Source organism: Acipenser ruthenus, chromosome 24 (assembly GCF_902713425.1).
Source record: "Acipenser ruthenus chromosome 24, fAciRut3.2 maternal haplotype, whole genome shotgun sequence".
Classification (NCBI taxonomy): domain Eukaryota; kingdom Metazoa; phylum Chordata; class Actinopteri; order Acipenseriformes; family Acipenseridae; genus Acipenser; species Acipenser ruthenus.
Window position 1 is genome coordinate 28,508,926 of NC_081212.1, and position 23,884 is coordinate 28,532,809.

The 23,884-nt window shown below is 40.0% G+C and overlaps 2 protein-coding genes across 3 annotated transcripts in view; both read left to right on the forward strand.

Annotated features, from left to right (window-relative positions):
• Window positions 1–2,824: 2,824 nt before the first annotated feature.
• On the forward strand, window positions 2,825–7,874 carry LOC131700623 (mucin-2-like). The gene is made up of 3 exons (XM_058999140.1): window positions 2,825–3,069; window positions 3,847–3,966; window positions 4,525–7,874. Exons 1-3 carry the CDS (start codon window positions 3,006–3,008, stop codon window positions 5,709–5,711), a joined length of 1,371 nt encoding a protein of 456 aa, XP_058855123.1. The 5' UTR covers window positions 2,825–3,005; the 3' UTR covers window positions 5,712–7,874.
• Window positions 7,875–22,089: 14,215 nt separating this feature from the next.
• LOC117429095 (solute carrier organic anion transporter family member 3A1-like) overlaps window positions 22,090–23,884 on the forward strand; it is a 54,111-nt gene continuing 52,316 nt past the window's right edge. For both annotated transcript variants that reach the window (XM_034048273.3, XM_034048274.3), the window contains exon 1: window positions 22,090–22,844. In XM_034048273.3, the coding sequence (XP_033904164.1) occupies window positions 22,686–22,844 (159 nt within the window). In that variant the 5' untranslated portion in view covers window positions 22,090–22,685. The remainder of the gene's footprint in view (window positions 22,845–23,884) is intronic.

Sequence of the window (23,884 nt, forward strand, 5' to 3'; positions counted from 1 at the left end):
CAAATGGGGCTGAAGTCAGGATGTGTGGAGGCAGCTGAAGCTTTGAATGGGAATCAGAAACTTAGAGCTTTCCATCCTCATTCTCGATCCATTGCTGTTCTCTGCAGAGACCCAATGTACCTATGTACTCAGGCGTTTCAGGCTATGATAAAGAGTTAGAGCAGATTCACATACTTTAGGCTATGATAAAGAGTTAGAGCAGATTCACATCCTTTAGGCTATAATAAAGAGTTAAAACAGATTCACATCCTTTAGGCTATGATAAAGAGTTAAAACAGATTCACATCCTTTAGGCTATATTAAAGAGTTAGAGCAGATTCACATCCTTTAGGCTATATTAAAGAGTTAAAGCAGATTCACATTCAGCAATGTACTGTGTGCACACAATGCTGGAATTACCAGCAGGGACAGCTGTGCTTTACTTTTATACTATATAGGTCTTTGAGTTCATTGAGCCAGACCGGGAAAGAAGTAACAGCTGTGTTTAGCCTCTGCCATGGGGTTAAAATGGACTTACAGCATAAAATAGCCCATCGTGCAAAGCTAAAACTTCACTGTGGCTCCAAGACATTATTAGTTTGTCACTAAAAGCAGAAACCCCATTCCTCCTCCCAGTTCTAAATCAATTCTCCAGAGGTGAATGATTGCGCTTTAGATAAGTGTGCCACCCACTCCATCTATTATAGTTGAAAATAGCACATGAGGGGCTATAAATGTACTTTTCTTTCTACGTGTGTCCACATCACACTTTATTTTTAGCCTCCTGGCTTCTCATCTTAATGACAGAAAAAGCATAGACGTTTAAAAATACCCTGCTATCTCCTTGGTCTTGCAATCTCCTAACGACTTTGATCAAAAATTCCAATTCCACCTTCATTCCCCTCCGGGCATCGACCTGACTGGTTTGGAATGAATTAATCATCATTAATAAATGAATAAATCCGATGAAATGGAAACAATCAGATCACCTGTAATTGCTCTAATTGTGTTTCTATTTTAAGGATGCTGCACCACCCCTGCCTCCTCCCTCCTCTGTCTTGTGCTCTTTACAGAACAGATAAGTAGAACAGGTAGTGTCTGAGCTCACAGGGGCCACAGAACAGATAAGTAGAACAGATGTGCACACAGGGGAGGGGTGTCTGCTGCTCAGCTCTGGTATTTGATCTATCACACGAGCTAATGAAATGACTCAAACATCAGCAGGAAATACTGAAACATCATCATCACTTACAATAGAAAAGTCTCCTTGATTTTAATGATACAGACAAGGGATGCATGTTATGCCAGGTTACATTGCTGTTTGTGGTAAAGTACACCGGGGTTCTGTCTTGGTGACATTCAATGCTGTACTCGTCCTGGCAGTCACCTTTACAGAAACCCATTTGTTAAGATGAAAATGAAGAGAAATTATCCTACCTAGTCATCTGCACTGATAGTAGATGGATCACATTTGAGGTCCCACTGCATTTGTGGGGGCGCCTTGCTTATTGAGATCTTTGGCCTGGATTTGAAGAGGGGATGATTATCTATTTAGGGACAGCAAGATATTCAGCAAACATGGGGTCTGAGTGGGGTTAACATGGGTAACTAATGATGTCCCAGAGACCAGCATAGCTGTCCCAATACTATTGTGTATCAGCCACCAGCTGAGTAAGGTTCTATTGTGTTGGTCTACAGTAGGGATCTCCAACCCTGGTCCTGGAGAACCTCAATCCTGCAGGTTTTCTAGGTGTCTTTACATCATCAATGGCTAAAGATCTGGAACACCTGTTAATCTGGTCTAATTAAGCCAATAATTGGTGCACTTAAGTAACTGAGCTCGCTTGAAATGAAAACCAGAAGACCCAGTAGCTCTCCAGGACCAGGGCTGGAGAGCCCTGGTCTACAGAGTAGTAGATCTAAATGCTATATAAGTGCTGTATCACTGACCCCTTGCTTGTGTATTATTATTGCATATCTGGTGATGCTAATAAGGGGGTCAATGATAGTATATAGAGTTGAAGCGCGATGGTGTCCACATGTCTTTCATCTCTGTGCCGCTGTGTTCTATATTTCCTGTACATTGAGCTGTCGCATTGCTAATATTCACATTAACTGATAGCCAGGGCCAATTCAACAAGGATAGCAACCTCCTGCATCACCGGTCCCGGCTGCTGCAGACAGGTTCTGCACCACAGGATAATGAGGGAGGAGGGGGGCATCTGCTCCCTGCCAGGGACTGAAACAAATCGCAGTGTGAAGAGAGTCACCCTGAGTCACAATTCTGAAGAGGTCACGTTTGCATGAACCAATTGCAAACATTACTTCATATTGCAAAATAAGCTCTTCAGTCTAAAGAACGTGTATAAATAAATAAATAAATAAATAAATAAATAAATAAATAAATACACATTACAGCTTTGCAATCGACAGGATAGGTAAAATAAAGCACAAGCATGTACACTTTATTAATCTAAATGCTCCTGTGCCAATATTGTAAGGTTGTCTTCCTAACCACTTCACTGGCAGATAGTTTCTAACATGAAGAATCGCCCTGTTTAAAAAAATTCTGGCCCCTCAAAGTCAGGTCCTTATTGTTTAAATGAACCAATTAAACCTCCATCCAAGTCCTAAAGCAGTGAACTACTTCATTGCTCCTGTTAAACCTGGTGTGGATGCGCTCTCCAGGACTGGAGTTGCCCATGCCTGCAGTATAGACTGCTAAGAGGGCTTCGTTCAAGGTGGACATTCTATTTGGATCTACTAGCTGGACTCTAATTGTGCTCCAATTTAAAGTGGTTCTCGTTGAGCCACCATATTGGATACACTGCAATAGAGAGTAGTTCCACAATGGCATTTGCTCTGAGTGATGGTACCTGGAATTACCACCTGTGAAAACACTCAATTGTCTAATCATGGCATTAGCACCACATGCTTTGTGTTAGTAATTAACAGCAATTCAGAGTTTGTGTTTCTACTACTGAGGACAGCCTAACAGAGAGAGAGAGAGAGGAAGAAAGAAAGAAATGGTTTTTGGTTTGGTGGCTGCCTATTTGTTGGCTGAAAGGCAAAGAATGATGATAGACTACGGTAGGTAGCACACACTACCTTGTTGTTAATCTGTCTGTTGTTTGGAAGTGGTATTTGATCCCAGTCTAAATGATTTGTACAGGTGGAGTGGCACGGGCAGCTCTTACATAATCTCTGCAGGGTCAGAACTTCTCTTATCAACTTTTGGGAGCTGTTGCAGAATTATTAAATATGAAAGGCAACTTGCTATTGATACATTTGCAAAAACTCTGTGAATTCTTAATGACATTTAAATATAAATGTATATACATATCATATACATTTGATTTTGAATAAAGCAAAAAATATAGTCATCTTAAAGGAGTGCAAACCAATGTTTTAAAATATATTATCAGCTTTATTAACATTATTACCAGTCCTCTTGGTATTGAGCTAAGCATTTTTCAAGTATTTCTTCAGTTTTTAAGTTTTTTTTTACATCAATTCAGGATATGTAATTATATAAAATACAGGTGTATAGCGTTTTATAGCGTTTTTATTGAAATATCTGGGTATTCCAGACTGCAGTATAAAATACAAGCAACAATACCCAGAGGAGCATAAAGAGAAGAAAAAGGTGACCTGTGATAACATTGCAGTTGTTAATACGAGGTACCTGGTAAGGAATGCTTTCCATTCTGATATGTATTTATTACATGTTATATCGGACATTGACTGGGCAATCGCCTGATAACTCATTAGCATACTGAATACGTAAATAAGCATATTGCCCTAATAGAATGTGTCTCTCCAGAAGAGTTTGCTTAATTGAGTGCCTGCTGTGTGTGATTCATACAGAAAGTTCTGAGTACTCCAGTGAAGAAGATGATTACTGTGAAGAAGAGCCGTCTGCTTCAAGTAAGGCTGTCCAGCCGAATGCTCCTGGCCCCGCTCCTCCGTGCAAACCGCTGTCTGAAGGTCGGTGTGGTTGGGTGGGTACAGTTCTCTCCACTGCCCAGTATTCCATTCTGGAATCTGTTATCCATCCAGAACTATTCATCACCCAAGAGTGCTCAATTTAGAAATACTATTTAACTAATGAGTTGAATGACAAACATTTGACAAAGTCTTTCTCAATGTCTTGTTAAAGCATTGTCCTTGAACTTAAGTTTCTTTTAGTATTTCTAAAAATGGAAGCTGTTATGATGAGCATGGGGTTTCAGTGAAATGCATGTTCATTCAGGTTTCAGTTGAAGGTTTGTACTTGAAAGAATAGTTACTACTGTAAAAGAGCATTGTGACACTGGACAGTGAATTCACAGCTGTTGAGACTTGGAGCAGATATCTATGGATACAACTTGGCTTGGACTATATATCTAGATAGATATGTCTGGGAAATGGTGCTGTGTGTTTGTTGGTTTACAGTTGTTTTTTTTTTCACTAAGTGGTAACTTTTTCTCTTTGATTTATATTAGCTTTAAAAAGTGTATATTAATGAGAAAGCTATAAACTTAAAATGGTCTAACTTTTCTTTAGTCTCACAGAAGTCTAGGAAGAGGAAGCAAGAGGATAAGCTAAAAGTAGCACAAGTCAACCAGCCACCAGAAAAGAAACCAATACCATCCACTAGAGGTGCTATCCAACCAACCTCCAAAGCCATTCCATCTCAGAACAGTGTTGTTCAACTGCCATCCACTAGTGGTGCTGTCCAACCTGTTCCGTCCAAAGTGGTTCCTTGCAAAACCGTTCCATCTCAGAAAGGCGTCATTCAACCACAATACACTAGAGGTGCTGTCCAACCAGTTCCTTCCAAAATCACGACTTCCAAAACTGTTCTGTCTCAGATTAGTGTTCTTAAACCGCCTTCCATTAGAGGTGCTGTCCAACCAGTTCCTTCCAAAGCTACTGCATCTCAAAATGTTATCATTCAACCAGCAACCACTACAGGCATTGTCCAACTAGTCTCATACAAAACTGTCCCTTCCAGCATTGGCCAGCCAGTCTCGTACAAAACTGTCCCTTCCAGCATTGGCCAGCCAGTCTCGTACAAAACTGTCCCTTCCAGCATTGGCCAGCCAGTCTCGTACAAAACTGTCCCTTCCAGCATTGGCCAGCCAGTCTCGTACAAAACTGTCCCTTCCAGCATTGGCCAGCCAGTCTCATACAAAACTGTCCCTTCCAAAACTGCTCCATTTCAGACCAGCATCGTTCAACCATCTACCACTAGCGGAACTGCCCAACCAGTTCCTTACAAAACCACTCCATCTCAGACTGGTGTTCAACAACCTCAGTTTGGGGTCATCGCTGGCACAAGGGGAAACTCGCCAGGGGACCAGTTCACCACCTCCATCTACCAGCATAGTTTGTTTGACAGTATGATGGTAGATGTTCAAAACCAAGGCTTTGCTCAGGTGTGCAGTAAGCTGCACAGCATTAATGTGTATTTGCAGGATAATAACTCCATCCTTCAAAAGCAAACCTGCATCCTCAAACAGGTCGCCTCCGGGATCCAGCAGCCAGCGCAGAAGAGCCCTGTTTTTACCTCGTCGAGCACCCAAACGAGGGAGAGTTCCTTCATCTGCTCCACTGGATCTCAGACTGAGCCCTGGGAGGTACCAGTGTGTCAGCCGTTTCTCCCCAACCCTCCCATAACTGTGCCCCCAAAGCAGGAATACACCAGAAAACTCAGAAGCCACAGTAAGGGCCACCCCCAGAACTTTTGAAAGCAGACACAAAAAAGAAAGTAAAATGGATGCCTGCTATATTAATTTAGCATTTGTAAGCATTTGCATTATTATTTGTATTTATTTTATTATCAGGAATCGCACTGGTCAAGGTAACTGCTGCCTGACACCTGATTGATAATGTTGCTGAAAAAAAAGAAAAGAAATGAAGAATATTATTTACATTTTGCATTGACTTATGTAAGCGAATGTGTTTTGATTTCATTGCCTTATACATACGTTGTACTATCCAATACTGAGGATAATAAAAATAACATTAGAATTGCAGCATTAAACAACTACTGTGTCAGTGAAGCTGGGCTTCATCTGCAACATGTGTCCACATACGTCACTGTGTTCGCCCAGACCGTCCCCAGCTCCCAAGCACTCTTACAGTGATTTATGTGTAGGGTTCCAAATGATACGGAGTGGATGAGTTGATAAAAGCTGGTACAGGATCTGAAAACTAGAAACTCCACCTTCTGCATAAGAGATAAAGAAAAAATAATTCAGTGCACACTGTCTAATTACAATATGTTTTTATAGCCAGCTCAGCAACTTCCCTCTTTATCTTTCCTTGAATAAATATTTATCATTTCTGCCCTACCTGGCTTTACCTGGCATTAAGTAAGCATTGCTTAAACAAATCTGGCAGATTTGCATCTAAACAAATTATCTTTAAGCATCAGGAGAATAATGGAAATGATTTCCTCTGAAAATGGAACATGTCAAATTAATTTGAGAAGGTGTCTCTCTATCAGAGAGGAAGCCTGCAAACTGATAATTAAACAAGTGAGTTTGAAGGTCTATGTAAAGGCAGACAAGCCCACAGCTTCCCTTTTATGAGACTTTTGGTTCTATATTCATAACGTAATGGTCTGTCAGCCAAGACCAGCATAAGAAAACAGGAAGCCACTCCACCACCATCCATTAAAGGTGCTACAAAGCTTTTCTTATTGAGCTGCTTTTCAAATGTTCTTAAACTTTTGCTAAAAAGCTAAATAGAGTTTGAATAACACATCGTTTTTGGTATAAAATTAAACTTTATGAATAGGTCCCAAAGAGCTTTCAGTTTTTGGTATGCTGATTAAGGATGGAATTTCATCTTTTATTTACAGAATAAACAGTAGACAAAAGTATTGGCCAGTAGCTAGTAACACACATCTCTCTCTAATCCTGATGGGGATCCTCATCATTGAAAGTAATACTGTGCATAGTGTGTGCCTGTTTATTTTTCCTGTTCCTTATGTAAACTGTACAGCGGTATTACCATATTACGTTTTCAGCACCTACGTTAACACTGGAACAAATAATACATTCTCTGCTGAAATCTGTGGGTCCCCATAACTCGCAGTGTAATCGGCCCGCTTCAAAATACTTTGACTGATGGCAAATCCCCAGTCGAGTCAACGCTTGCCATTTATTTTTATTTGCTTTTTATAGTAGCTTTACGGCAGCTTCTTTAATGCAAATTCATTTGATTGAAAGTGAAGTCTGTAACCATCTAGGGGACCATAATTGCAATCAGCAAACTTGTGCATATTCTGTGAATAATTAAGCCAGAGCCTCATGTCTTCCATTTTTACACTGTTTATGAAGTTATGTTTATCCAGTAGAAGACTTTGGAAAGTTGCCAGGAATGTCCAAAGGGAAGGATTAAATCCAGGCAGTATAAAAGCAGGTCATACAAGTTTAAAGAAGTACTGGAACTACCAAGCACAACTGCAACAAACACAGATGTTGGGCGTGAATGAAAAACTGCCAATAGAGAGGGCAGCAAGGGCAGATTTGAGAACTCTGCAAGGTGTATAAATCATTCGTAACATAGTTGTAACCTTGGAGCCTCCGAAATCTCCAATAAGAATGTGTTTTGAAATCCAAACCATCTTTAAAGTTGCCGTAGTGGCTTGGAAAATGAATTGCAACCATTCCATAAACTTCACAGAATCCCAACAACCATCCCTAAACCCCCAACTCCTGTTCTAATCTTGCAGCTGTTGCTATGGTTACAGGCTGAGAGATGGTCTGTTTTCTCTCATAGGCCTCTGTTCCATTGAACCTGGAGATCAAGGGGGATGTTAGATGGCATTGCTATGATACCCAAATATACCAAGAAATAAGAAATATTATATTATTATTTATCATGTTATTATTCAGCTCACCACTTTGCAGTGATGCTGAGGAATAGTAATAATTTGATGATGTAAAAAGGTCTGCAGTCTAGCTTCATGGGTTTTCAAAGACTGGAACTCATATTAAGGACAGCCACCCCAATCAGCTTGCAGCTTTCTTAGCAGGCAGGTCGAATAAAGAGCCTGTACTGCACGCACACATTCTACTGCATCTTGACCTTCCAGGTGTTCAGAAGGTCCCCAAGGCGTGCTGATCGAACCCTTGAGCGGAATGATGAATTGTAATCACATGCAAGGCAGGGATCAATAAAGTCAGCATGCTCTGCCACTGCTGGTCATGCTTAATGAAGAGGAAACATACTTTCAATCAACAGCAGGGTGTGTTAACCAGAACTCTTTCACTCCAGCAATGGCTCGGGAATGAAAAGGAGGTGTTTTGGAGCCAGTAACAGCCGGCTGCACAGTTTGCAATATTAACATTAGAAAGGATGGTCCACGTCTGGTTTTACACTCCATATGAAGATACATTTCACTCTGTATCAGTTAGGAATGGTCCCGTCTGGTGCTTAGTTGCTTAGGTTTATATGTAAGACGTGCAGAGTGTAAAATGATACTTACAAGAACTGAACAGGATTTATAAACCAGAAGCACAAATGCTCACAGATCATTTTTAATTGGCTGAAACAGCGGCTTTAACAAACACATTACTTTTTTGTCAGTGTGTTTAATGGTCTACCAGACATTCGCATTTCCCAGCAAATACTGGAATTGCTTTGATTTGAAGAACACTTTAAATGAACACACACGCATGAAACAAGTGCAATTATGCAAAACAAAATGAATAACTGCAGGAGAATTTGCTTAGTATGGTAATCAAATACTAGGGCTCTTTCGCAGTGCATGGGGGAATTTTTACAAAGCCACGAGAAAAAGCTCACCAAGGTGTGCTGAAGACTCATTCCAGAACAGTCCCTGCCTGAAACATCACCACTCCAATCTCCTTTCATCAGTGTTATAGAACCTGATTGCCATTTCTACACTGCAACATGCTGCTACACTACAGACCTTCACACACTCCACTCGGACACAATGAACTCAAACACAAGACCCAGCTGTTTATAAGTCTCATTAAAAATCTGGGGACCCTAATGTGCTGACCATGTCCGTGCCTTCAGTCTGTCTGCCTGTCTGCCTGTCTGAGTGTCTGTGTCTGTGTGTCTGCCTGTCTGTCTGTCTGTCTGTCTGTCTATCTGTTACTCTTCACTCTGTTTATCATACCCTACAAGCCTCCTACAGTCGTTTCAGTTTGCATTTGGCTCCAAACTCTCGATTTTATATAAATGCGATTTTGAGGACCCTCTGGATGTGCCGGCTCTGTATAATTAACATTTTGAAGATAAACATGCACAGGTATTGAAGTAACTTCCAATTATTGTATAGTGTGCAATATATATTTTTTGTAACTATTCAAAAATCTTATTACTGTACTACAATTTAAATTGTGCCTTTGCCCCACCACTTGAACCTTGAACCGCCTTTTGAAATCTGATTGTGACTGATCTGTGCCTGTCTAGCTATTGATGTCTCTATTTATCTGCTCGCTCAACATGCGGACACAGCTTGCCTTGCTTTTTGTTTATCCATCCGGAAAATTTATCTATCGCTAGCTATTGAACAATCTATCCATCTATGTGTGTTAGAAATGCCTTCTTTTTATTTGAATTGTAATTTATTTATTTCTCTTTAGATGCAGAACTGTCTATTACCAAAAGGATGGGATATTCCAAGGGTCTCACATAATGTTCTGGTATCTATCTATCTGTCTGTCTATCTATCTATCTATCTATCTATCTATCTAACTATCTATCTATCTATCTATCTATGTCTATACAGTATAAGTTATTTAAAAAAACACAATAATGCTTAGAATGGTACAGAATGCTTCACATCAAGTACCTCAGGATAACTTCAGCTTAGCATTCTGTCTGAAGAATCCAAACATTCCATGATTCATTCCAGGTGTGAATTGAACACACGCTCTGCACAGTATTAGGATCAGAAGAAGGGCTTATAACCTGGATAATAATGTGCAGCATATTTTAAACATCTGTGTGTCTCTCGCTCTGTCTATATTTATATAGATAGATATATAGATATAAAGAAAAAAGAAAGAAATAAAGAGCAGGTGCGTAAATTGGTTTTGAATTGTGAAAAGTAACACAATAAAACGTAACACAATAATTGTGTAATGTGTGCTAGTATGACTAAAAGAATAACACTTCACTGGCTGTTATTTATTTCTGAGAACAACAGTCTAAGATAAGGCACCAGAATAACTCACTAGTTATTGATGTTTTTCAGCTGAAGTCCACTATTCATTTCAGTTTACACAGACTGTGGTGTGTAGGGTTCCCAGGGCTGCCAAGACTTTTGGCCACAGAGCTCCTAAAGATTGAAACAAAGTGTGGAGCAATATTGAAAATGCATGAAGCCAGTTCAATTTTAGACAATAACCTCACTGAATCACTTTGTAAGGGATGTAACTGTTTTATTTGAATTGTATTAATATGACTGTAGTTATTAAGAAACTGTACAGCTTACTGTGTGAATGAATGTCGTCTGAATTGTAAACGATTGTAACTTCTTGGGACCTCCTTGTAAATGTATCTAAGGGGTGCGTTCCTGCTGAGTGAAATTTAAATGAAAGTGTAGCTGCAAAAGTATTATTCTTCTCCACCCCTGGGTTTAAATGTATGAACTGGTTGAACGGTTGTGAATTAGTTTCAGTGAGATAGGTCATGGCATTCTGAATGCCTTTCACAACAGTGACGGGTATGTGCAGTAATTCCCAGTCGATGATAAATGAAGGGAGCAGTAGAAAACTACACAGCACCTTGCCAGAGCCTGCCTTGCTATTCCAAATGGAACAGTCGCAGCTTTCTTCCAAAGCAAATACTGGATGAATCCAGCAGCTTTCACTTTCCATTCCAAATCCGTCCGACCAATTAGCAATCAGGAGAAAAGTGTAATTGCTGGAGATGTTAATTACACTTTAATCAGGCACAGTTTCTAAAGCAGTCAGTAAATGTAATTGCCCGTGACAGAACAAGGCTCCATTTGGTTTGATCCCGACCAAGGCTGAGCCCTTATCATTAAAATGAGATTTGGGGTAGTTTAGATCGCGTTCCCCACCCCTGAGCACCATGCTGATTCTGCATGAATGACTTCCCTCATGGGGCACATACTCTAAATGGGATGTCCCAGGAGACCACTGAGGTCATTCTCAGGATCAATCTGATGTTTAGGGAGATGCCACGATCTGGTTTACATAGTCTATCACTGGCATTGTACAGTAGCTCTCTGGATTGTGAATCATTGGTACACTAGAATCCTGGCATTGTACAGTAGCTCTCTGGATTGTGAATCATTTTCATCGTCGAGTGGAAAATGTTTGGAGCCTGTGATAATGCGCTTCATCCCTGTGCCTGTGCACTGTTAAGACACAGTCTGTCTGAGAATGAACTGGGAAAGATCAAGTGACTCAGTTAAAAATAGAGCACGCCCAAGCCCAGAACTGATTGCTCTTGTTCAAATGGTCTCTCAGTTGAGTCTCTTGTGTGCACTGTGACAACTCACATTGGTGCAACACATATACATTTAAAAGCAGAGTCTGAGCCCAACAATCTACGAGCAATGCACAGTAAAAGCATCATGAACATACATGCATTATTAGGATTCGTTTGGCATTTCATTTCATTTTGGGGGAGGGGGAGGGGGGTAATGTTGGCTTTTATATGGGGAGAATTGGGTGGGAGGGAATGAAACAATGCTGTAAATTAGAGAAAGACAGAAAAGGCCATTTTGAATCATAATATACAAAAACACAAAATCTTAATAATATATTTTTTTAAATCCTAACATTGTGAAACTGTCTACAGGAAGCTGCATTGGTCAGTCCTCCCATGTCATGACACTATTCCCTTAAGTAACTGGGTTGAAGCTCTCCTTTCTAATGCAGTTTCACAGCATTAGTGTCTTTCTTTTCCTCCTGGGGTTTCTCTTCCAGTAGTTTCCTAATGCCTCACTCCAGGCTGAGGGCTGGGCTGCACTAGGCAGTGGGTTTCACTTCTAATCCGTTCCAGAATCGCTGTGCAAATCCGCAGACAGGAAGACATTCATACTTAGTGGCAGGGCCAGGGCCCCCCACCACCAAAGCCATGGCCATCGACTAAACTAAACCAGATCTTATGTATGGAACAATGATATATATAAGACTTGGTAAAATGGGTTGAGAATTACAGTGCTTCCCAGATGGTCGCTCTTCCATGTGCCCTTCTTGTAAAGCCAGCTGGAAGCTTCCAGCTCTGCATCCCCATCTGGGAAATGTGCTCTGTGATCCTGAACAGAGACTTAGGTGTGTCATTCCACCTGGCACTGGGATCCTGGAAATCAAATGCTCCATTGCTCTTGAATATTAACCCGGAAGCTGGTATGGCTTAAAGGGATCTTTCTACCATCTATATTTTCCTAATATAGGAATTCTTACCCATTTAATAATATCCTATTATGCTCGATCTGTATGATTCTATAGTTTCTGCTCAGATTTACTTTTTTTGCCATATATTACTTACACATATTTACAATGTTATCATGCATAGTTACAATGTACTTAACATGTAAATCTTTTTGTATGATATATGTAAGTACACAATTGTAAGTGCATTGTAACTATGCATAATAACACTGTAATTATGTGTAAGTATGCATGTATTTACTTACTATGTGGAAATACAGAGTAATTAGAGACACAACGTAAAGTGTTAGCTAGTTGTCTAACAGATGTTGCTTCTGATAGCACTCCTCGAGGTTGAGCATGGGGGACAGTGAGGAGGGGAAGCATACCTGCATTACACTGCGCACTGAACCTGTAGGTAAAGCATTGTGCACTAACAGCATTGTTTACTGTTGATCCTCAGCTGCATGTTGTAAAATCTATCTTCCTATAGAAATGTCAGTGAGTAATGCTGTTTGCCCCTTGTCTTGTAAATCAGTCAAGATGGCTCTTGTCACGGTGGGAACATCTTTTTTCTATTTAGTTAATTACTTCATCGTGGTTTTAATCTAACATGGAACAAACAAGTAGAAAATGCTTTAATCAAGAAGGATGGTGAGAATGTCATGGACAATGCCTTTGCTGTGCAGAAAGAGGCAAGCTGCTTTTCCTCATGTCAACCCTCTTGGTCTCCAAGCGAATATTTCAGTGATGCATTGAACGATGTTCCCAGATTAACAATCAGCCTCTGGAATAAACACGTTAGACTGTTGGAGGCTGCTCTAGTGGGCTTTACTCTTAGGTTGGGAACCTCAGTGCTAAGGTACCAAGAGGAGAGATCCAGGAATCGTTCAGCTTTGTTATTTTTAAGATGAAGAATGGATAAACAAAGCACCACTTCATAAAAGTTATCCAGATTAACAGGTCATTTTAAGAATTTAGAGTTTAAAAAAACATGATTTCTATAACCACTAGGCTATACCGCCTCCTTTATCCTCCTATCAATATTCATTGTAATATAGCTTTTCGCTCAAGCTCCAGTTAAGACTTTTAAAGGATCTATTTGAAGTAGAGAGAATTCTGTTAGTACTAGATACAGAATGATCAGACACAATACAAGTGAGTTCAACCTATTTGTCAATACTGGAGTCCAATAATTAAAACACAAACCTTTTCACCCCCAACTTTAGCCAATAATTATTGTTCCATGTCATTAGCAAATAAAAATATACCATTGTTTGTAATAACGAGATAATAACAGATTATAACATTGTGTTACAGCTGGCATGTGGTTTATTACATAGTGACAATATGGTAATTACAACTTACAATAGCTATTACAAAATGCAGCAGAGTTTATTAATCTTATTGTGACTGTGACATTAGTCTGGGTTCGCCACTTTCCCTTGTCATTGAAAATAACCCTTTGTTTTGGCTCTATATCCCACTTTCAATATGGAAAGCAATGAGAACATTGCATCATTTACCCTGCACACCCTAAATCAAACAAGCCATGCCTTATCAATAGAGTTGGAAAGCACAATAGGAAATAAACTGAAACAGTACAGCATGCAGCATGTGGACCCTTTTCCTATTGCTTTCCTATGGGAATCTTGTGGGATTGTGATTGAAGCAAACCATGCATCGTATAATATACAAATCGTCTGGGAATGTCCTGTGTGTGATTTGTCTGTTTGAGAAAAAGGAAATATTTACGCTGCAAATTAGCCATAAAGGTTGGGTTCTGCAACAGCTTAATAAGTGTTCCACTCGAGTGCCTTAACAGATCAAACATGTTTTCATACAGGGAATGGGAGAGCACCTACCAGGTCACCCCCCTGGCATCCCAAACTAGGATTACAGAGTGGCGTCTAAATCTGTGCTGCTGTCCCTTTAAACCCGCTCCCTCAGCATGAGAGCAGCAGAATGATCCACGGTCTCTAATTATAACCAGGCAGCACAGTCCTCAGCTCTATATTTGGGATCCTGCTGGCAACAGCTTCAGACAGTATCTGTTTCTTTAAAATCCTCCAGCCATAGCAGCTACACAGAACTGGACCCAGAGCAAAGCTTTAGAAAGCAAGTCCATCAAAGCACATCTATTAAAATGCGCTTTGATTATGTTTTGAATGACATTTAAAGGGAATATGACATGACAACCTCATTTATGATTGTTCTAATCATTCATTTGGCTAGCAAGAATAAATGACCTTGAGTAGTTATCGATTTCTTTATTGATTTAAAGATTGATCAGGTATTTAGGGTAATGAGATCTCATTATCACCATGCAATAGGAGTTTCATTCATGGTTTCTTGGTTAAATTGTAGAATAGTACAGTATTCTGAACACAGTATCTGTACATCATTTTTTTTATCTTAAGATAATAATAATAATAATAATAATAATAATAATAATAATAATCTTACAAAAATGTGCTATGAACAGCGAATATCTTGTTTGGAACAGTGAAATACATTTGAAGAAATCTGAAATGCTATTAAAAAGATATTAAACTACAAACCTGGCAGCAGTATATTTGTTTTGATGGTTTATCAGAGCTTGGGGTCAGTGAGTTTATTAGGGGTGACTGTAACTAATTTGAAAAAAAATCATGTGGTTTATATTAATTGAACAACAGCACATTATTTCTGCAATAGCTCGTAAACCCTAATGGATATTTTACATGTGTAATAAAATTGTGATTAAAAATGTGTTAGCATAATTGGTTTTAATTATACGAATAAGAAAATGCTTTAATGATTATTATTATTATTATTATTATTATTATTATTATTATTATTATTATTATTATTATTATTATTGTTAATAATAATAATAATAATAATAATAATAATAATAATAATAATAATAATAATAATTGATTTTAATTTTAAAAGTGTGTAAAGTTTAAGTTATGCTTTTGATCATGTTCCCTGTTTAATAGCTCTGTCATTCTCTATTGCTGTGCCTGCTGCATTATTTACCATGCTTGCCTTTCTCCACTGCTTCTGAAAGCTGCATTTCTGAAGTGAGGTGGTTTGAGAAAATGACCGCTCAGGGTGTGCAGCTGTAATTCATGACTGCTCAGGGTGTGCAGCTGTAATTCATGACCTCTCAGGGTGTGCAGCTGTAATTCATGACTGCTCAGGGTGTGCAGCTGTAATTCATGACTGCTCAGGGTGTGCAGCTGTAATTCATGACCGCTCAGGGTGTGCAGCTGTAATTCATGACCGCTCAGGGTGTGCAGCTGTAATTCATGACCTCTCAGGGTGTGCAGCTGTAATTCATGACCGCTCAGGGTGTGCAACTGTAATTCATGACCTCTCAGGGTGTGCAGCTGTAATTCATGAACGCTCAGGGTGTGCAGCTGTAATTCATGACTGCTCAGGGTGTGCAACTGTAATTCATGACCGCTCAGGGTGTGCAGCTGTAATTCATGACCTCTCAGGGTGTGCAGCTGTAATTCATGACCTCTCAGGGTGTGCAGCTGTAATTCATGACCGCTCAGGGTGTGCAGCTGTCATGTCCCTGTCTATGTCCTGCCCTGCGTCTGGGCTAATGTAATCTGAGTGATAACTGATTCCAGGATCTCCTTTAGCTCCCTGACAGTTTACTCACGTATGCCAACATGCTTCAAAACAATTTACAGTAACAGCAATCTGTAGATTCCTTACACACCCTGCTGCTGGTTCTTTCAGAAACTGTTACTAGCAACTGCTATACTGGACATGTGCTGGCTTATTGCTAGTTACACAGCCAAAGCATACAAATGCATTTACCTGACAGTATACTTTAGGGAACCTTCAGTACAGATAGTATTGATACATTTGCTAGCAAGAAGCTTTTCTTGAGACAGAATTACAATGTTTTATCCTACTACCAGCTCAGACCTGGGCCTATAGAAATAGCTGGGATTTGTAACATGGGTAACAATAAGTGATTGTAAATCATCTAAACATGTAATTCATTATGCTATCAACATTAATATACTATTATGAACCACTTTTGGCATTTTTTTTTATTTTTGCTATTGTTTAAAATCTCTTATAACAGATATAGTCTGTCTGTCTGTCTTCTCAGGTCTGTTTGTCTTTCTATGCCTGTCTGTCTCACCAGTTGTATGGGGCTGCTCTGCTTTGCTCAGACAGTTATTATACATGTTTGCCATTGTTTTGCTTTGCTATTGTTTATAGATTGCTTATAATTGCTTATAACGGATCCAAAACATGTGGTTGTGCTTAACGCAAGCATGTGGAAACACTGGACCAAAATGAAATGCTGTTTCTTTGCTCAAAAGCTAAACAGACCATGAGTTCTGGGATGCTGCTCTCTGATTTTAACTGCAAAACCTATTTCTTGCCATATTTAAGCAGTTACCATTGACAGCGTCCCAGTGGTCTGCCGGATGATAGATTGAGTGCAACAGTACCCATTTACTGTATATATTGCATTACTATTGCTGTTACAGAATGCCATCTTACTAATATAGTATGAAGGCAGTACTGGAAAGCCTGCCTTTCATATAGCGAAATCAATCCAATATCAATTCCTATACAGTGCATTATTCACACGCATATCAGGGTCTGCTTTAATGAGCTCAATAGTGGAGGATCTAAGCTACACACCTCTAACCCTGTAAGGAGACTGAGGGAGCACTATAAGTGAAAAAAGCAAGCTAATTTGTAATGCACTTGCTTAGCATTGGTTTCTGACATTCTCTGCCTCTGATGGTTCAGTCCTTGGCTGGCAGTGTGTTTGAAGGCATCATGTTTGAACTGGTTATCAAAGTGAACAAGAGGCCACTCTGTGAGATTGGACAAGCAGTTGCATTGTCATTCATTCCGATGGGGCTTGACTCCTAATTGAAGAGGTTTCAGCTACAATGAATTCCCTGATAAATACTATCTAGATATACTTGCATTAATGAAAGACCTTCATTTCAAACAGACATCTTACATTTTCTGTGAGTTTTCTGATATTGAATTTCTGCCCTGTTTGATAGCATATTGTGTTTGTTTTGTATATTTCTCCAGGGTTAATTATTTACCAGACTCCCTAACTAATGTCCTTTTTCAACAATGGGGTCTGCTTCTGAAAAGACTCCTAGTCGCTGAATTTTCTAATTGAATTTTAGAAATGACCAGTGGGGGAGGGGTTGTATTTCTTCTTTATCCTTTAACTGTGGCAAAAGTGAATTAGCTGGCTAAATGTGGGAGAGATGTACACATGTGAGGGCTATGCATGGATCTTTCCTTTAAAAAGAAAATTTATTTTTGTATTTGTTTTCATTTCAAACATATTTTTAGATTACTTGAACCAGCAAGAAGATTGTCTTAATCAATAAGAGACAGGGGGACACCTGTATTTAGTGATGCTGGCCCTGACTGCATTGAGCAAGCTGCAGAGAAATCATTATAGGTGTGAACAAAGCAAAACCCTGAACCGTGGATGTGGAGGAATTTCAACTGATTCCTAAACACCAAGAATTTGAAGTAATTATATAGAGATTGTGCTCAAAAAAACTGGACTAATATAATGTCAATCACTCAAGAATTTAAGAGACTCTGCGTCAGTGAGCGCACTCTTATCTTCCTCAGTTCATGGTATGGAGGTTTCAGGATGCAGAAGCACTTGATTCAATTGATCTAAACACTGTGTATATAGTTTTAAAGAGGCTTTGTATAGCAAGGTTATACATATTTAGTGCATTTCTATGTTAAATTGTGTAAAAATATGTAAAGTAAAACAAAAAAGTTCCAATTTAAGAATTTAAATGACGCGCTTACCTCTGTTCAGATCAACAGACTCCCGCTGTGTGACTTGCAAGGAGTACACCTGAGGGTTTCTACTCGTACCTGGGGTTTTGAATCACGTAAAGCACATTCCAGCTGGTGTGAAGCTTACAGAGGATTCATCAGGCTGTTGCATTCCGAATGGGTGGTAAGGAGGAGGGGGTGGATCACCACTTGATGTAACAGCATTCCTGATGAGGGCTTTTCATTCCAGTGTCCCTGCGACTGTGAAAGGCGTGGAAGTAATCATTTATGTCAGTTTGTTTTGTTTACTCTAGATACAAATACTGTACTGTAAGGAGCTTGGTGTTGATTCACCAGCCTGACCACTTTCTTTCTTTCTTTCTTTCTTTCTTTCTTTCTTTCTTTCTTTCTTTCTTTCTTTCGCATTGCACCCGTAATTAAAAACCTGCTCTGTGCTCTGAGACCCTGGTGTAACCTCTAGGGATGTCTGGTGTATTGTTTCCTAATTTATACCCTGGGAGTGTTTTCTCATTAGCATGTGATCATAATCATGTTCAATTGCAGATATTAGCTAATAAACAATATGCATTAGTGCCTTGGTTTGTATAATTGATACATTATTGTGCAAGATGGGAGAATTGCATGATACAAGGAGTGGAAATAAAAGCCAGCTGATGTTTGCTATGCTGTGTTTGCAGTTCCCTTGAAGATTTCTTGAAGAAGAGGCATGGCTCTGCTTGCCCTTGAACTCTCCAGAGGAAGATCTCACGATATCAATATTCCCTGTTTAGCTATAAAACTGCGAGAGCAAATAAAGCACTGCTGGGTTCTGTTGTGCTTTGAAGGGAGTTGCAGAGCATAGCTGCATACTGACACAATAGAAAAATAGACTGGAGGTGTGGGTTTCAATTTAAAATCTGTATGATACAGCCGTGCCCGATTGCATCCGTAATGTATGCATTTCCAAGGCTAGCTGACTCTTCTTTTCCACCAGGCCTATGAAAAGTTTGTTGGTATGGATGCTACACTACATGGAGATCCTAACCTTCTACTACTACTATTTTAAAGTCACTAATGATGTCTTCTGATTGAGACCTAAGTGATTGTCTCCATGCAGGCAGGTATATAAACAATATAAATGACAAATATTGAAGTGTTCCAATAAATGTGCACACTACTGTACGTAAACCCAGTCCGGAAGATAAAACAAGGAAATTATTGTATCCAGCTGTACTTGCTGTAGCCTGTTTTACTCTCAATTCCCTTCTGCTGAGGAGCCACCTACACAATGGCATGTGTTCAATCTAGATGAGGTTACACCTAAAATCATCACAACAGATTACTTTTGTGTTTCCCTTGTGCACACAGTGTAAACCAATCAGCTGTTCATCAAAATGAAAGACACACATCCTTCAGCTCAGCTTCACTCAATTCAAGACAGGTTGTCAGTTGTTGTTACTGGGTTAGGCTGATTTCACCTGAATAGAATGTGAGTGCATTTTTGGAATTCTTCTTATTTGTTTATTTAGCAGACGCCTTTATCCAAGGCGACTTACAGAGACTAGGGTGTGTGAACTATGCATCAGCTGCAGAGTCACTTACAATTGCGTCTCACCCGAAAGACGGAGCACAAGGAGGTTAAGTGACTTGCTCAGGGTCACACAATGAGTCAGTGGCTGAGGTGAGATTTGAACCGGGGACCTCATGATTACAAGCCCTTTTCTTTAACCACTGGACCACACAGCCTCCTATAGTTGAATAGTGGAATAGTACCATAGAACAATTCACTCAGTGTGAGAACCCTTAATCACCTGGCTATTTGTGATTAAAAAAAACTAAACAAAATGATTACAGTCTTTTCCAAATTTGTATTTTATCTAGAAAGCATCCAGACACGTATCCCTCACACAGAATAATTCTGAAGTTCTCTGCAAAAAGAATACATCACAAACAAACCCAGACAGTACAGCATTCAAGAAAAAGACAACTACAGAAATGTACGGATTTACAGACAGTGGAAAATGACATGTATCTTAAACACTGTCTCAATAGCCGCAGGGAAAAAAAGTACAGCAAAAAAAATTCAACAGTGGGCACACAGCAGCACCAGTGATGAAAGCATACAGTTAGCCTCTTGTTGGAATGAATAGGAACTCTCATTAACTGGCAAACAAAAGTATAAATAACCCTGATAGGAGCGAGACCTCATTCTTCCCATCATTCCTTATTCCTTGAAAAGTGACGAGGACTAGAGTGATAGTGTGATTCTATGTAATGCAATGGCAGAAGAGCAGTACGAAGAAGGATCACTCCTGGTTGTGAGATGGTCATTAGCACAGTAATCTTGCAGTTGAGCATGCTTCTCCCGTTCTTATGTCACATATTTACCAAGCAATACCATGTGGTTTTTACAAGGCTCTATCATCATGCTTATCTATGGTTAACCATGCTTTAAATGTGTTTCAGTATGTTTTCTGAGACTTTGCTATGCTTCTACCCTTGTATACTGCATTACATTTTTATAAGGGGTGCTACAGTTTGTCGTCTAGTTTAGGTAATATAAGGGGTTTTTAACTGATGGGCACGTATCTAATCAGCATGCAGCTACTGTAATTGCAGTGATAATCCTAATGTTAAAGAACATCAGAGACAAAAACTTATTTATAAGTCTCATGGAAGAAATCACAGAGAACCCCAAGTTTTGTTGTTTGTTTGTTTGTTTGCATAAAACTGAATGCACCCTTAAAAAGGTTCCCCAGGAGAACTTGTATCAGAGCACCTTGGGAAGTTCTTCAGAGTAGAACTCTGTCAGGTCAGAGTTGGGGGTCACCAATGTGGCCAGTTGAAGGTCATAGACAGGAGACGGCTGACAGCACAGGCAGTCCTGGAGAGGATCTTTAATGGTGACACTGAAGGTTAGGCTGCCTGCCCAGGCTGTGACCCACATGTTAATGGGTTCAAGTTCCCTTTTGAAGACTTTCAGCAGCACTAGTAACACAGGGCATCATGGAGGAGATTATTATAAGCAGAGCTGCAAAGAGCAGACCTCCTTAAAAAAATAAACTACACGCGTCAGAGGGTTCAAGATGTGAAGAGCTGTCAGTGTGTGCCGCTGGTCTGTGACCCCACACACTGTATCACATATCAGGAGACGCTCTCGCTGTTTTCTATATGATTCCAAAGGACACTGTCTTACTGGCAAAACCTACTGCAAGAAAGTTAAAGCAAAAAGACACTTGAACAAACCAAAAAAAAGTGAGACGTTTGCATGGGCAATTAAGCATGCAACACCTGCCAATTGAAGGCCAATACTGCTAGGATATGTGGCTGGAAGATAAATGTTATCGTAACTTTTATGAGCTGCCCTCCCCCGCAGTCTGTTTCTCATTTGGGTTAAATACACATTAAATAATCAAGACAGTGAAGCCTTCTAATCTTTTTTATAATGTAACAAAAAAAAAAACATGGCTAGTAAACATATGGTGTGTGTGCGTGCGTGCGTGCGTGCGAGTGCGTGCGTGCGTGCGTGCGTGCGTGTCTGTCTGTCTGTCTGTCTGTCTGTTTGGGTGTCTTTCCCAGGAATTGCTCATTGGCTCATTAGCTTGTTGCAGTTAATTCCAAAATGTCATAATCTCCTTCCTGTTTACGCAGTATTGTACAGCTCTGATAAGCACAGCATCATTCTGAAGAATTTTTGTTTCAGTTTGTGATTGCATAACGTGACTAATAATAATAATAATAATACATTCTTTTTACATTCAGTGTGTATGTAAACATGTATGTAAGGGTAAGTATATACATATGTACATATAGTACACATACATTCTATACAGTCAATCTTGCTTCATCAGTGGCATTGCTCTGCGCCCGTTAACGCTGACAGAATGCATCAATCCTGTATTTTCATCCGAGCGGCTGTTGGCGTTTCGTGGATAGTAGCCACCGCTGCTTGGGTTTGGTGCAGCATGCACAGCGCCACCGCAAAACTCGCGGTGGGAGAGAGCACAGCAAGCCGAGAAACACACTCACACACACGCACGCACAGACAAGCGAGGGAAATATCATGCGGAAACTGCTCAACAGCAGCCTCACTACTACCCTCCCTGTTATAACTGCTAGTGCTGTAACTACGACTAGTCTGCTGCTCTTACGGGCTTTGCGTGTATGGTTTTCGCTCTGAAAAAATGCTCCAAGGTCGCTTTATTATTGTAACCACAGCGAGCCTATTTGTGAGTCGGTCCGTTTGGTCGTCTTGTTTTTTTTTCTTGTCTCGGTGGCAATGAGCAGAACCTGGCGGAGGACCGAGCTTTGGAGGCTGACGTGATTATACTAATATCTACAGTGCAGTACAGTGACACCGAGGGAGCGCGATAGCGATAGAAGAGCAGCGGCACCGGAGAAACGGAGAAAGGAGGGATAAGCCAGGAGAAGCGCCGTCACTGTGATAGTGGAATTCGCTTTTTTTCACCTCCCTGCTGCAGTACCGATAGAGAGAGAGATAGAGATAGGTAGGGTAGACGGGAGATAAAAAGGATGAAGGTTAAAAAGCAGAGGGATTCGGATCAGAGCACAGGAGACGTCCAGCGAGATGATAACCAACAGAAGAAATCTTCGTGTTTTTCCAATATTAAGATATTCCTGGTGTCAGAATGTGCTTTGATGCTGGCGCAGGGCACTGTTGGTGCTTACCTGGTGAGTACCTTTTCAGATTCGGATTCATTGCTATCTGTTTCAGGCATACATGTAAATAACATAGTAGTAGTAGTAATAATAATAATAATAATAATAATAATAATAATAATAATAATAATAATAATAATAATAAACTTGACGTGCGTTTTGTATACAGGTTTATCACCATTGTAATACGTAGGTTATGCAAAATCTATTTAAATGCATTTGGTGCTCTTGGTTCTCGATGTGCTGCTGCATTATCTGTGATGGTAATCAGTGAATGCACATTGTCATTCATTATTTCCGATGGGAAAGTGCACATTGCCGTGTGTTCTCACTATACACACCGCTATTCTTATCAGGAAGCTGCTGCAAATGTTGCAGTCAGTTATCCAAATCCCTGTTAATGGGCAGTCGCAGTCACGTTTTTTTTTTTTTGTAATATATCCGGCAAGGTGCCCCAAACATTGCGTAACATTGTTGGTTCATGTTCGTTATAGCGCGTAGGATGCCACCGTTGAAGCTTTCACCGAAGCCTCCAGCCGGGGAAGCGATATCCCAGTAATAAAATAAACACACCCATACTGCTGTAGAACAGTGAGAAATGTTGAAAGTCCCTTAACAATAATTACGATTTATTTTTTGGAGACATTTACAATTTAGAAAATTCTACAGGTTTCGATAACAGTGATAATATTGTGATACAAACGGGCCGGTTGCAGTCCACCAGTCCATACTGATAGCTTTGCAGTTTGCAGCGATGGCAGGGGGTGCATGTTAATAACCTACTTATTAAGAGGGGAGAATTTCAGTACGCATTGAAACAAATATTACAGCACATTCAGGTACTGTTACATCTCACTGGGGGTACATACACTGTATGATATGGGGGTTGTAAAGAATCAACTGGTCAGGTGTAAGGATGCCAGCAATCCTCCAACACCTACAAGAGCTGCTGCTGCATGCAGGTATATAGGATAGACCATGTGTAGGTATGGTTGTTTTAAAAGCTTGCAGCAGGTGACACTGATTCCAAACACACTGCATTAAAGCACATG